Source organism: Dendrobates tinctorius, unplaced genomic scaffold (genome assembly GCF_039654945.1).
Source record: "Dendrobates tinctorius isolate UK_male_01 unplaced genomic scaffold, ASM3965494v1 ptg000203l, whole genome shotgun sequence".
Lineage (NCBI taxonomy): Eukaryota > Metazoa > Chordata > Amphibia > Anura > Dendrobatidae > Dendrobates > Dendrobates tinctorius.
The window spans coordinates 13,818,993-13,834,970 of NW_027361870.1; the positions used below are offsets into that span (position 1 = coordinate 13,818,993).

A 15,978-nucleotide genomic window follows, 5' to 3' on the forward strand; every position below is an offset into this window, starting at 1 on the left:
GTGAATTTGTCTGCAAAGCACAGTATAAAATGAATACAAGTAGAAAAAGGGTAAATTATGTTCTTGAACAAGAGAAAAGACTATGTGGTATCCTGTATATTCCCTTCCGTCAAAATGGACACTGCACATGCACCTAATCTACAACTAAAGGTGTTCATACATTTGAGATAGGTGTTGACCAAACTTATGCAAGCGGCAATCAATTTGCAGGAGAAAGCAACAGCAGGTAGACCTCTACCGGTTGATCATCTTCCCCGAGAACACATAAGTTGGTTGGCTTCTCCTGATGAAATTTTAGGGATCATCTTACTTTAGTATGTGTTGAAGATTTTAGAAGGCAGTTCAGTGAGACACATCTCAAAGTTTGAGAAGTATTATTCTTACATAGCCATCACTCTACATCTAAAGGGTATACAAAACGAGGAGAACGCCGCATCTTCTGTAAATTCCTGATATACATAATTTATCTTCCTGTTGCCTATATGACAACTTTCTACAGTGTTGTAGATAGATTGCTATTATTCACAATTATCCCCATGACTCACAGTTCAAGTTTTTTTCTCACACACATATACACTATGCTGAATTTCATAAGAAACTAACTTTTTAATATGCTTTTGTAATGTGGTGGAAGAACGAAAGAACGAAAACATGGATATATCATAAAAACTATATATAATTGCTGTACTTTGTTAGATTTGAATCCAGGGTTCCCAGTAATAATTATTGAGCCACCATGCTGCAAAGTGGCTTCAATTCTTCGACTTAGATGTCAGTTAAATGTCAGAAGGAATCACCTGTAGGTCCAGTTGTAGTCATCAGTCACCCGCTCCATGAGGTCAAACTGAGGTCCAGGAACACTGCAGATGGGGCGGTTCCAATTGTCTCGGACCCGCATATAGAGATTTCTTGTGTAGAAATTTTCAAAGTCTTGGTAAAGAGGCACAAAATTCTACAATAATGGAGAAGATAAGGTCATCCAGTTTATGATCTTTTTATTTTTAACAAAGCAGATCATAATTCTCATCATTTGATCATTACATATTCCTCATTTCCTTTTACCAATTGTGAAGGACCAGAAAAATGTAATCAAGTATTTAAAGAATATAAAGCAGAGGTCAAATATTTTATATATATATATATATATATATATACACATACACACACACACACACACATACATACACACATAGACACACATACAGTGTGTATATATAATATATATATATATATATATAGTGTGTACATATATATGTATGTGTGATATAGAGATAGATATATATATTATATACATATATATATTATATACATATATACACAAACACACTATCCTAAAATATAAAGAATGTGTCATCTTGGTCTGTTAGAGATCATTTCATCTTCAACCTGCTTAATTGTTCACAGTAACAGTAATTTTGAGCGGGGGGGGGGGGGGCGCAAAATTTTTTACATGCCACTATAAAGCAATAAGGCGATAATGAATAATATTATGCAAGATATCCATTTTCTTGTTTGGATAAGACATTTTCCAGGATTTGCTCAATAATTCATAAAGAAAGCAGGTTACCAATCTCTGACATGGTACAGCTAAAGTCTTACTTTTTGTTCTTTCCTTTCCTCAGCCATGTGACATTTCTCCAAACCCCACGCTCTCATGAAATCTCTTAAGTAGCCAAACAATGTCACAACCCCATAACCAATGTAGGTCAGTACTGCAACATAGAGGGGAGCTTCTTCAAAGGACTCTTTAAACTCTTTCTTATAAAGTTTTCCATTTGCCGTTCCATTCTGTAGAGAAATAAAAATTTACTTAAAACATCTGAGATGAACACATTGTGGAGGAGTTGTCCAATAGAAACCATGAGATTATATATTAAAAGGATTTACGGTACCAAGTTTTAGATATTGATAGACACTGCCAAAGATAGCCAGACTCTACTTGGCTATCCCCAGCAGTTTTGTAGAGAATAAATAGAGCAGAGGAGGTGCACAAACGCAGTCTCTGCTCCATTCCGATGGGGAGCTCTGTCCTCAGGGTTGCTGAGGTCCCAACAGTTAGACAATCAGGATACGGGATAACTTAAAAACTTGGCACAAACCATTTAGGCAAGAAAGGCAATTATAGTTAAGGCCATTCAATACTAGAGCCTATGCTATACTTTTATATGCGTTATATAAAAGCATACACATTTAATTTTCTTATACATTCTGCATGAACGTGAAAAAAAAAAAAACTGACACCAAAAGGGGGCGCTGTGGGGAGACGGCAATTAATTTTCATTGGTTGCTCCCACTCTGCACAAGCTTCACTAGGAACACTGCAGGGGTTGCTCCTTCTGTTCTGTGTCCTGTCTTCCTCCCATCTTCAACAGAGAGAGGGGGGAGGGGCGCCTGCAGGGCTCCCGCCAGAAAATTTTCTGACAGACTACCACTGCTCTTCTACATAGGTGAGTATTATGTACTGCGTGTGTGATATCTGTCATATATTATTTGCAGACACCTTCTTAACCCAGTGGCAACCTTTCTCTGGATTTAATGGACACACCTGGACCTGGGTGTTTATAGACTCCCAGCCTGCTGCTGGGAGTTGCCAGTGATTTTTCAATTTCCTAATGATGAGGTTTGGAGCCATAACAGTCGACTATATTCCTCTTTGGTGTTTCTGGAGGATGTCTGTGTTACATCTGAGTCTCCTCAAGATAAGTGCTAAACTTTTTTGTCTATTCTAGCTGTTTTTAGTGGTAGTGAGGATCGACTAGTGCCAACCCCATCATTCCTTAAGTAGGGCTTATTGCCAGGATCAGGCAGGGATTAGGTTCCTGCTTGGCGATAGGTGCAGAACCTATATAGGCACATTAAGAGCATACATGGTGACTTTAAATCTGCCTAGGGGTCTCCACTCTTCCCTAGTTTTGGGCTCCCTTCACCTCATCCCTTCGTGCTGCACTTAGTGTCATGCACAGTGTAGGAAAGACTGTCACTCTGGGGCAGCAGAGCAGGGAGAAGCCGCTAGGGTCTGACCTCTTGGGCAATAACAATAATAGAGCCAAACAGAAAAAAAGAACAGATAGGGAGTATGAGAGAGAGAGTGAGAGAGAGAGAGAGAGAGAGAGAGAGAGAGAGAGAGAGAGAGAGAGCGCGTGTGTGAGAACAGAGAGAGAAAAAAAAAAAGGATTACAGAGAGAAAGAAGGAAAAAGAAAGAAAGAAAAAGAAAGAAAGAAAGAAAAAGAAAGAAAGGAAGAAAGAAAGGGGAAAGGAAACAGAAATAAAGAACAGACAAAAAGAAAGAGGGGACAGAAAAAAAGAACAGAGAAAGAAAGAAAGGGGACAGAAAAAAAAAAAAAGAACAGAGCGAGAAAAAAAAAAAAAAAAAGAGAGGAAAGAAAGAACAAAAAGGGAGAGAGAAGGGAATGAAAGAACAAAGGGAGAGAAAGAAAGAGGGACAGAAAGAAAAAGAACAGAGAAAGAAAGAGGGGAAAGAACAGAGAGGGAGAGAGAAAAATAAGAACAGAGAAAGAAAGAAAAAGAATAGAGAAAGAAAGAAAAAGAATAGAGAAAGAAAGAAAAAGAACAGAAAGAAAGAGTGGACAGAAAAAAAGAAAGAGGGGAAAGAAAGAACAGAGGGAGAGTGAAAGAGGGGAAAGAAAAAGAAAGAAAGAACAGAAAGAAAGAACAGAAAGAAAGAAAGAAAGAAAGAAAGAAAACAGAAAGAATGAAAGAACAGAGAGAGAAAGAGGGGAAAGAAAGAACAGAGAGAGAAAGGAAGAACAGAGAGAAAGAAAGAACAGAGTAAGAAAGATTAGAGAGAAAGAAAGAGGGGGGAAAGAAAAAGAGAAAGAACATAGAGAGAGAAAGGAAGAGGGGAAAGAAAGAAGACAGAGAGAAAGAAAAGGAGAAAGAAATAAAGATTCTATAAAGATACTATAGCAGCTCGGCTCCCATTGTAGTGCCCATCTGAGCCTCCCGATGCATGACATATCATGATCCGCTCACATGGCCGGCATCCCCGATTCCAAGGCAATCCCGCTGTCCACGCTGTCGGAGGAGGACACGGTGATGGATCTGAAGCATTCCCTGAAGTGCCTCCATGGTTCCATCACAATCTCCTCCTGAATTACCTCATTTCCAGTCAGCTTCCAGCACATCACTTCCGGTGGAATGTCACGTGCGAATTTTAAAGTACTCCTCGGGGCTCCGCCATGTACTCCTGTGTCCGCGGGAAAAGTAACCTTTGCTCCTCTTTGTCCCTCTTTCCCTTTTTTTATGTTCTTTTGAACAAATTAGTGTCAACCAAGTCCCCTATGTTTTTAGACATATTACTGCTATGTATTTACTTACAGCAGGGAATCCAATTCATGGTTTTTATTGCTATGCATGTTTTTTTTTTTTTTTTTTTTTTTTGTGTGTGGCTTTTTTAGCATATTTTCATGAGGTTCCAGGTGGAATTCACCAGAAAAAGATGCTCTGTACACATATCATTCTGGCATATTCCCACAGGACTGGGAAAATCCATAGTGGCAAACTGGGGATTGCAGTGCTCGAGTGCAGTGTCTTTTTTTTATGCACCTTTGCATATAAATTCGGGAATACATCGACATGCTGTGACTTTCAAATCCGCAATGCCAGCTTATTTACACTGTAGATTTTGGAAAATCTCACCCATAATGCTTCTCATGTTATACGCTGCAGATTTATTGCATGCAGTTCTGGGACAGAAAACTCATGCGTATGCAGTCGTGAGAACATACACTTAGTGTAATTTTGGGCAGTAGGAAACTAAAGTCAAATTTATTTGTCCATTGCATTAGATCCACATCACTGCAGGGTAGAAATGTAATTGCAGATAATCCTTTTGTTCCTCTCTATGAGTGAACAAGCGTGCGTGATTGTGATTACAACAATATAATTGATTGCACAACATGTGACATAAGAACAGGGGAAGAAGGTTGGGTTGTTCATGTCGAGTCATGGCTACTGATGACGCACTGGTATCTATTAATTTTCTCAGGATACTATGTTTTTTTTTTTTTTATTTCCATGTATTTTCACATACAATGGATTTGCACCTTTCTACCATTGTGAATTATAATTGTTGTGCTTTTGATTATTGAAGCATTAAATTAGCCATGAACTATTGAGTGTATTGCCTGGCTGAAAGGGATTTTCATGGATTATAATGGTTGCCTGCACAAGGTGTGCTAGAGATTAATTTTTTTTTTGGGGGGGGCGGGGGTCCTAAAATGTCACCCACGATAATCCTGCTGTAATATGCAGTGTTTTCTTTCTGATCACAAATCTGCATTTTTGCTACATGGAAAATGGAAACAGATTCTGAAATGTCATGCACATTCTGCTTAGGCTATGTGCACAAGTAGATTTCGGTCCTGTGGATTTTGGAAAAATCCGCAGGTAAATTCTCAGGTCAAAAGACCTGCGGTTTACTTGCAGATTAGCCTGCGATTTCACACCTCTACAATGGAGAAGGTGTGAAACCGCAGCGGAATCCGCACAAAGAATTGACATGCTGCAGATTTGAACCCGCAGCATGTGCACAGCGTTTTCTGGTTTACCATTGAAAACAATGGTACTGTACAACGCAATTAAATCTGCTGCGGACCCGCAGAGCCTGAAACGCTGCGTATCCGCAGCAGAATCCGCACCGTGTGCACATAGCCTTATTTTTTCCTTGCAGATTTGAACCATGAGTGGGGGGGGGGGCAAAGATTACAGCACATTAAAAAAAACTTGTGTCAGAGCAGGAGCTGACACACCTCCTCCCTGCAAAGAACTTTTCTAATGCCCTGCAATACAAAAGCATTGCAGAGTATTAGATCAGCGATCAGGACAGGGAAACTTGATGTCCCATACTGAGACAGAGTAAAAAAGTTAAAAAAAAAAAAAAAAAAAAAATTATTTAAAACTGAAAAATATTTAAAGAGCACAAAAATGAAAAAAAATATGAATCCAATAAATAACTGTAAAAACAAAAAAAAACAAAAATACATTTGGTATTGCCACATCCATAATGACCCGACCTATAAAACTGTCCCATTAGTTAACCTCTTCAGTGAACACCTTAAAAAAAAAAAATACAAGGCAAAAAAAACTTTTATCATATCGCCGAACATAAAGTGGAACAGAATGCGAACAAAAAGAAGAATGTAAAATAAAAATGGCATCTCTGAAAATGTCATCTTGTCACGCAAAAAACAAGTCACCATACAGCTCCGTCGGCACAAAATTTAAAAAAAGTTACAGGAAAGATGTATATCTTTGTACCGTGTTAGCCAGTGGATAGAAAAATATTCAGGATTGAGAGTCCTCAGTAGTTGATACCTTTTAATGGCTAACTGAAAAGATGGTAATACATTGCAAGCTTTCGAGACTACTCAGGTCTCTTCATCAGGCTAGCCTGATGAAGAGACCTGAGTAGTCTCGAAAGCTTGCAATGTATTACCATCTTTTCAGTTAGCCATTAAAAGGTATATCAACTACTGAGGACTCTCAATCCTGAAAAAAAGTTACAGCACTCAGAATAAAGTGATGCAAAAATATATATTTTTTGTAACAGTTTTTATTGCGTAAAGCACCAAAACATTTTAAAAAATGGAATTGGTTATCGCTATAATCATTCTGACCTGAAGAATAAAGTTGACTTATCAATTGTACCACACGTGGAATGGGATAAAAACCACCTAAAAAAAAAAAAAAAAAAAAAAAACACAATTTCTGAATTGCTGGTTTTTGTTCTTTATGCCTCCCAAAAATATGAATAGAAGTCGATAAAAAAAATGTCATGCATCTGAAAATGGTATCAAAAAGCGGTTAGAACTATGGATATAACGTACACTGGCGCTCCTAGCTTTAACAGTAAAGGGAAATGGACGAGCAAAATAAATTAAACCAGAATAAATCAAAATAAGCCAAGACAGAATAGCAGCTGCTGGTCTCAGAACAGGGTCTGTGCTTCCCCTGTCAGGACACAATCAAAAAACACAAATATAAGAAACCTGTGCTTGCTACTTGTTAAATAATGATGCTGTACTAAAATACAGAGTCCCCCCAAATCCCCTTAATTTATAGATAAATTAGTTATGCCAAAAACTGTGCTGCGCTAGTTGCAAACAAGAAGTGCAAACCCAAGGTAATTGCAATAGGCACAGGAAAAGCAAAACATTTACTTAGAGAAGTGCAGGCGTTGCAGGAACTTGGTCTGCATGTAGCGGTTGGAGTCACTAAAGCGGGAAAGTGCAGCTGGTGGCGTGGCACCAAGGGGGGGGGGTCACCCCCTGGTTGGTGCAACAAAGTCTGCGGTGCTACTAGAAGTTAGGAGTGGGTAAAGAGCGGCGGCGTGCTCCGGCCAAGAGACGCCGCCGAATGGTAGCGAGGATGAAGGGGCGGGGTTAGGGTGACGTCACCACAGAGACTTCTCTATCCAAGTGTTTTGCTTTTCCTGTGCCTACTGCAATTGTGGCGCCCTGCGTCTTTATTGCCACAAAAGGGTTAAATATGTACTGTTTTGTATGTGTGTTTTGTGAGCAATGGGAGTTATGCTTTCTCAGCTAGGGACCACAACACACAATTTACCTCACTCCCTCACTTGTCTGAAGCTTAGAGCTTTGCAGACATACCCTAACTGGGAGGGGGAGGAGTCGAAAGTTGTTGTTCAGTGAAGAAGAAGGGAAGATGGAGAAGGCTCCTGGGAGCCATAGCATGTGCTCCCCTCTGGAGCAAAGCTGATAAGCATCAGGGAATCAGCCCCTAGGCCATCCATGTTTTCAGAGCAGAGAACAATTTCCTCTGATACATATTAATGCATAGCAAAAACCAATTGCATGTTTCACGGACAAAAAGTCACCAAGGACACCCCAACAACTATAGATCCTACACAAAAAAGCGGAGTAAATGTGTCCAAAAATTGTAAAAATATCAGAAAGATTTTATTTAAAATAAATATCCACATGAATGACAGACTAATGTAATATACAGACTCAGAAACACAGTGTATACTCCAAAAGCTCATGTGTGAAGGTCACAAAGAACACTGTTATAACAGCACGGGCAAAAAAACCTCAGTGGGATTAATATGTAAATTAAGAGATTGACACCCTAGCAGATAAATCATAAAAAGTGATGCAATAAAAACCAGTCTTTTTAGTGTGTGACAGCAGCAAAACAAAAAAAAAAAAATATTAAAATCTCGTATTGATGTAATTGCACCGACTCTAAGAACAAAGTTGTCTAATCACTTATACAGCATGAGAAACGGCGTAAAAAATAAAACCTATTCTTCACCTGCTGTTGATTTTTTTTCCATTCTGCCTCACACTGATCGCAGCAAGACTCGGTTCACACTTATCCTGCATTCTACGCTGAGCGCTTACACCGGTGTCTTGGTGTAAATCTCAAATACGCGATTCAGACGTAACACTCAGTGAAGATTCCCTATAATGAGGCAGATGGAGGTACTGTGGACAACGTCTGGCCTTTGATCCGGCGAGGTCTGGCGCAGTCCACCACAGTATTGTGCAGAAGACAACGATGAACAGAGGCCAGGCGGAGTCCAGAGTAGCTCTGCTGCCGTAATAGTGAATCCCTCAGGGGTTTCACCTGAATCATGCCACTCTGAGATTTAGATGGAAACCCCAATATAAGTGCTCAGCATTGGGAGCAGGATAAAATGTGATCCAAACTGTTTCCAATAAAAGTTTCAAATCAATCCACAAAAAAAGTCCCCACTTGAGTCTGTCATCTGTTAACGGAAATATAGGGGGCTTCCATGTTACTGGTAGTACAAAGGCTCTGGAAAAGCAAAATGGCTCCTTGCACCCCAAAAGAAATCCAAGCAAATTCTGCTATCCCAAATCCAAATGCCCCTCTCACCTCTGAACCCCAGTGTGCCTAAACCACATTTAGCATCTACTTGCTTGCAGGGCCGGCGTTATGGCCAGGCAGACCAGGCAGCTGCCTAGGGCCCCCGCTCCTCCAGGGGCCCCCAGCCAGCGGCACATCACACAGCCGCTATGGGGCCCCTGTAAGGCAGGGGGGCCCGCATGCCCCCAGCGCCGACTCCCGCTGCCGCCGCACTGAAGGAGGCAGTGATGGAGGAGAGAGCGTCAGCTGACACTCCCTCTTCCATCATTCCCAGCTCTGCCTCTGACACAGCGGGGGCGCGATGACGTAATCGCGCTCTCACTGTGTGCCAGACAGAGCAGGAGGAGACAGGAGCAGCCAGCAGCGCAGGCACGAGAAAAAGGTGAGAATTTTTTTTTTTTTAAATCATTGTGAGTACTGGACTGTGGGGCCACACTGGGGGAGATATATACCATGCTGGGCTGTATCATACCATGCTTGGGGGACTATATACCATGCTGGGCTGTATCACACCATTCTAGGGGGCTATATACCATGCTGGGCTGTATTACACCAATCTGGGGGGGCTATATACCATGCTGGGCTTTATTATACCGTGCTGTGCTGTATTATACCATTCTGGGGGGGCTATATACCATGCTGGGCTGCATTATACCATGCTGGGCTGTATTAAAACAATCTGGGGGGCCATATACCATGCTGGGCTGTATTATACCATTCTGGGGGGGCTATATACCATACTGGGCTGTATTACACCATTCTGGGGGGCTATATACCATGCTGGGCTGTATTATACTGTGCTGGGCTGGCTGTATTATACCATTCTGGGGGGGCTATATACCATGCTGGGCTGTATTATACCATGCTGTGCTGTATTATACCATTCTGGGGGGGCAAAATACCATGCTGGGCTGTAGTATACCATGCTGGGCTGTATTATACCATTCTGGGGGGGTGCTATATACCATGCTGGGCTGTATTATACCATCCTGGGCTGTATTATACTATTCTGGGGGGGGCTAAATACCATGCTGGGCTGTATTATACCATGCTGGGCTGTATTATGCCATTCTGGGGGGATATACACTCACTGGCCACTTTATTAGGTACACCATGCTAGTAACGGGTTGGACCCCCTTTTGCCTTCAGAACTGCCTCAATTCTTCGTGGCAGAGATTCAACAAGGTGCTGGAAGCATTCCTCAGAGATTTTGGACCATATTGACATGATGGCATCACACAGTTGGCGCAGATTTGTCGGCTGCACATCCCTGATGCGAATCTCCCGTTCCACCACATCCCAAAGATGCTCTATTGGATTGAGATCTGGTGACTGAGGAGGCCATTTGAGTACAGTGAACTCATTGTCATGTTCAAGAAACCAATCTGAGATGATTCGAGCTTTATGACATGGTGCATTATCCTGCTGAAAGTAGCCATCAGATGCCTGTTCTTAGCTGAGAGGAGTGGTACCCAGTGTGGTCTTCTGCTGCTGTAGCCCATCTGCCTCAAAGTTCGACGCACTGTGCGTTCAGAGATGCTCTTCTGCCTACCTTGGTTGTAACGGGTGGCAATTTGAGTCACTGTTGCCTTTCTATCAGCTCGAACCAGTATGCCCATTCTCCTCTGACCTCTGGCATCAACAAGGCATTTCCGGCCACAGAACTGCCGCTCACTGGATTTTTTTTCTTTTTCGGACCATTCTCTGTAAACCCTAGAGATGGTTGTGCGTGAAAATCCCAGTAGATCAGCAGTTTCTGAAATACTCAGACCAGCCCTTCTGGCACCAACAATCTTGCCACGTTCAAAGGCACTCAAATCACCTTTCTTCCCCATACTGATGCTCGGTTTGAACTGCAGGAGATTGTCTTGACCATGTCTACATGCCTAAATGCACTGAGTTGCCGCCATGTGATTGGCTGATTAGAAATTAAGTCTTAACACACAGTTGGACAGGTGTACCTAATAAAGTGGCCAGTGAGTGTATACCATGCTGGGCTGTATTATACCACTCTGGGAGGGCTAAATACCATGCCGGGCTGTATTATACCATTCTGCGGGGACTATATACCATGCTGGGCTGTATTATACCATGCTGGGCTGTATTATGCCACTCTGGGAGGGATATATATCATGCTGGGCTGTATTATACCGTGCTGGGCTGTATTATACCATTCTGGGGGGGCTATATACCATGCTGGGCTGTATTATACCATTCTGGGGGGCTATATACCATGCTGGGCTGTATTATACCATGCTGGGCTGTATTATACCATTCTGTGGGGCTATATACCATGCTGGGCTGTATTATACCATGCTGGGCTGTATTATACCACGCTGGGAGGGCTATATTATACCATGCTGGGCTGTATTATACCATTCTGGGGGGCTATATACCATGCTGGGCTGTATTATACCATGCTGGGCTGTATTATACCATTCTGGGGGTCTATATACCATGCTGGGCTGTATTATACCATGCTGGGCTGTATTATACCATTCTGGGGGGGCTATATACCATGCTAGGCTGTATTATACCATGCTGGGCTGTATTATTCCATTCTGGGGGGGTATATACCATGCTGGGCTGTATTATACCGTGCTGGGCTGTATTATACCATTCTGGGGGGCTATATACCATGCTGGGCTGTATTATACCATTCTGGGGGGCTATATACCATGCTGGGCTGTATTATACCTTGCTGGGCTGTATTATTCCATTCTGGGGGGCTATATACCATGCTGGGCTGTATTATACCATGCTAGCCTGTATTACACCATTCTTGGGGGGCTATATACCATGCTGGGCTGTATTATACCTTGCTGGGGGGCTATATACCATACTGGGCTGTATTATTCCATTTTGGGGTGCTATATACCATGCTGGGCTGTATTATACCATCCTGGGCTTTATTATACAATTCTGGGGGGGGGGCTATATACCATGCTTGGCTGTATTATACCATGCTGGGCTGTATTCCATTCTGGGGGGCTATATACCATACTGGGCTGTATTATACCATTCTGGGGGGGCTATATACCATGTTGGGCTGTATTAGACCATGCTGGGCTGTATTATACCATTCTGGGGTGGCTATATACCATGCTGGGCTGTATTATACCATGGTGGGCTGTATACCATGCTGTGCTGTATTATACAGCCCAGCATGGAATACAGCCTGTATACCATGGTGGGCTGTATTATACCATGGTGGGCTATATACCATGCTGTGCTGTATACCATGGTGGGCTGGGCTGTATACCATGGTGGGCTGGGCTGTATACCATGTGGTGCTGGGCTATATACCATGTGGTCCTGGGCTATATACTATGCGGTTGTGTTATATAACCTTATCCGAAAGACCTTAATGACTATAGACCTGTAGCATTGACATCACACCTGATGAAGGTATTAGAGAGATTGATTCTCACACGTCTCCGTCCTCTAGTGAGCTCGGATATGGACCCTCTCCAGTTTGCCTACAGGCCGGGCATTGGTGTGGATGATGCCATTATCCACCTTCTAGATAGGACTCTCTCACCTGGAGAAACCTTGGAACACTGAGAATAATGTTCTTCGATTTCTCTAGTGCTTTTAACACCATACAGCCAGGTCTACTGAGAGACAAGCTGGGCCTTGTTGGTGTGGACCTCCAACTCTCCACCTGGATCCTTAACTACCTCACGAACCGACCTCAGTTTGTAAAGGTTCGGGACAGTGTGTCAGACACAGTGATCTGCAATACAGGGGCACCTCAAGGTACAGTTCTTGCCCCTTTTCTCTTCACACTGTACACTGCGGATTTTAGGTGCAACTCATCTAGCTGCTACTTGCAGAAGTATTCTGATGATTCTGCAATAGTAGGCCTCATCACAGGAGGAGATGAAAGAGAGTACAGAGATACTAACCAAACTTTTGTGGAGTGGTGTCAGAGGAACCACCTTAGGATTAATTCCGGGAAGACCAAGGAATTGGTGGTGGACTTTCGCAAGGGCAAAAATCCACCAGTAGTGGTGAACATTCAGGGAAATGACATTGAGATAGTCGACACCTATAAGTACCTTGGTGTGATCCTCAATAATAAGCTTGACTGGGCCCATCACTTGGATGCAGTGTACAGGAAGGGCCAAAGCAGGCTTTATCTGCTCAGAAGGCTGAGAGCCTTCTCAGTTAGAGGGGCACTCCTTGCATCCTTCTCCAACTCTGTTGTGGCATCAGTCATCTTCTTTGGTGTGGCGTGCTGGGGTAGTGGCATATCAACCAGGGACAGGAATAGGCTGGACAAACTGATTAGAAGGGCCAGCTCTGTCCTGGGATGCCCCCTTGACCCAGTTCAGGAAGTAGGCGACAGGAGGATACTGGCCAAGGTGAGCTACATGGTGCAGAATGATTCCCATCCCATGCATGAGACCGTGACAAAGATGTGCAGTACTGTCAGTGACCGGCTACTTCATCCTAAATGTGAGAGGGAGCGCTATCGAAAGTCCTTCCTTCCTTCTGCAGTTAGGCTGTATAACCAGCACTGTCCAAAACGGAGAACGGCCCAAACAGAGAACTGATAGATCCAAAGTTGTGACAGTCCGGTTACATTTTTTTTTTCTTCGTATATGTGCCTACCTACTGTCAATGTAATGCCTTTATGCATCTGTACTTGTTCCTGCCTTGCTGCTGTAATGCTCTGAATTTCCCCATGGTGGGACAATTAAAGTATTATCTTATCTTATATACCATGGGGGGTACATTTTACATTATATTCTATAGGGGGAGGCTGTGTTATATAATATGGGGGCTACATTATATTCTATGGGGAGGTGGGCTGTATTATATTCTATTTGGGGCTACATTATATTCTATGGGGGGCTGTATTATATTATATTCGATGGGGGCTGCATTATACTATATGAGGAGGGCTACATTGTATTCTATGGAGGGGTTACATTATACTATATAAGGGGCTGCATTATATCCTAGGAGGGGGTTGCCATATATTCTATGGAGGGGCTGCATTATACTATATGGGGGGGTGAGGCTGCATTATATTCTATGGGGTGTTACATTATATTCTGTGGAGTGGCTGCATTATACTCTGGGGTAGCTGCATTATTCTCTAAGGGGTGGCTGCATTATACTATAAGAGGGGGGCTGCATTATATTCTATGGGGGTTACATTATATTGTATGGCAGGGCTGCATTATACTCTGGAGTGGCTGCATTATGCTCTATTGGGTGGCTGCATTACACTATATGTGGACTGCATTATACTGTATCGAGGACTATGGGGAATACATTATATGAAGAACTATGGGGTGCATTATGCTATGGGAAGTGAATTGTACTACATGGGTGACTATGGCGGTGCATTATACTATATGGAGAACTATGAGGAGTGTATTATACTATATAGAGGACTGAGCAGTATATTTTAATATATGGAGGGCTATGAGGAGTGTATTATACTATATGGAGGACTGAGGAGTGTATTATACTATATGGAGGACTATGGGGAGTGTATTATACTATATGGAGGACTATGGGGAGTGTATTATACTATATGGAGGACTGAGCAGTGTATTTTAATATATGGAGGGCTATAAGGAGTGTATTATACTAAATGGAGGACTGAGGAGTGTATTATACTATATGGAGGACTATGGGGCAGATTATATTATATGGAGGACTATGGGGTGTAAACTGTAGATGCTGCTGATAACATGATACTGTATGGTGATCTGTTAGGGTGTGTGCACACGTTGCGGATTAGTCTGCGGCTTATTCTGCAGAGAATCCATATCTCTTGGCAGAAACCGCAGGGTAAAACACATGCATTTTTCCTGCGGATTCCTAGCATGTGTACAGCGGATTTGATGCAGGTTTTAGTGAGGTTTAGCAGTGCGGATGAGAGAGATTGATTGATTTGTATGTCCCGGAACGTACACTGCATCTGCGGTTCCGCAAAAAAGAAGTAACATGCTGCGGAAAATAAACCGCAGCAAATCTGCCTGGAATTTTCCGCAGCATGTGCACGGCGGATTTGGTTTTCCATAGGATTACATGGTACTGTATACCGCATGGAAACTGCTGCGGATCCGTAGAACCAAATCCGCTGCGGATCCGCAGGACCAAATCCGCTGTGGATCCACAGCAAAAACCGCAACGTGTGCACACATCCTTAGTGATCCATTAGTGATCGTTCTGTCCCCATCATTCTTTCTCAGATGGTGGAAAGAGGCTGGGAAACAAGTATTGAACGACTTCTTCAATTTTGTCGATCATTTAGCGGCCTGAACTCAGCACATGTAAATACAATCAAAATGCTAATGTGTGATGTGCAATATGTTAGCATTTGGGGCCCCATTTTAAACTTTGCCTAGGGCCCCACTTTGCCTAAAACCGGCCCTGCTTGCTTAGTTTTTCTGTAGTGATGGCAGTCTACCTAATTTACAGGTGCATGTTTCCAGATGCATGAGCTGGGCACTACAACGAACTGGTGTCTACAACGTATTGAGCACTACAATGGCAGTTTAGAATTTTCACCCAGCAACATCCACTACTACTCGTTTCTGGAAAACACCCATGGAGTCAAAACAGTCAATACAGAGCTACATAATTTCCCAATAGGGTATAATTGCCAAGATAGCGTCTTTTGAGGGAGGATTCTGCTCGACAAGCGCTAAGTGGCTTTCCTTATGGAGTCCACAAACTATTCTAGGAAAATCTGCACTCCAGGAGACAAATAGCACTTCATCCCTCCTGAGTCTCACCGTATGTTTAAGCAGTATTTTAGAGCCACCTATAGGGTATTTCTACATTCAGCAGAAATTGTAGGTAAAATTTTGGTGCCATTTTTAACCATTTCCCAGTGTGAAAATCTAAAATCTGAGGTAAAACAAAATTTTGGTGATAAAAATGTAATTATTTTTTTCTTCACTACCCAATGGTTTAAAATTCTGTGACACATCTGTGGTGTCAATATCACTTCATCCCTAGATGAATTAATTGAGAGGTGTAGTTTGTAAAATGGGGTCATATGTGTTTGGGGGGGGGGGTGGTTCTCCTACTTCAGGTGCTCTACCAGGGTGACAAGGCACCCTCAAACCAGTCAA

General features: G+C 42.5%; 1 protein-coding gene across 1 annotated transcript in view; it reads right to left on the reverse strand.

Annotated features, from left to right (window-relative positions):
• The window catches only part of LOC141057280 (serine palmitoyltransferase 3-like), a 119,937-nt gene that overhangs the window by 75,991 nt on the left and 27,968 nt on the right, over positions 1 to 15,978 (reverse strand). The window contains exons 2-3 of the mRNA XM_073553821.1: positions 1,600 to 1,788; positions 798 to 952 (exon numbers count right to left, since the gene is read on the reverse strand). Of these exons, the coding sequence (XP_073409922.1) occupies positions 798 to 952; positions 1,600 to 1,788 (344 nt within the window). The remainder of the gene's footprint in view (positions 1 to 797; positions 953 to 1,599; positions 1,789 to 15,978) is intronic.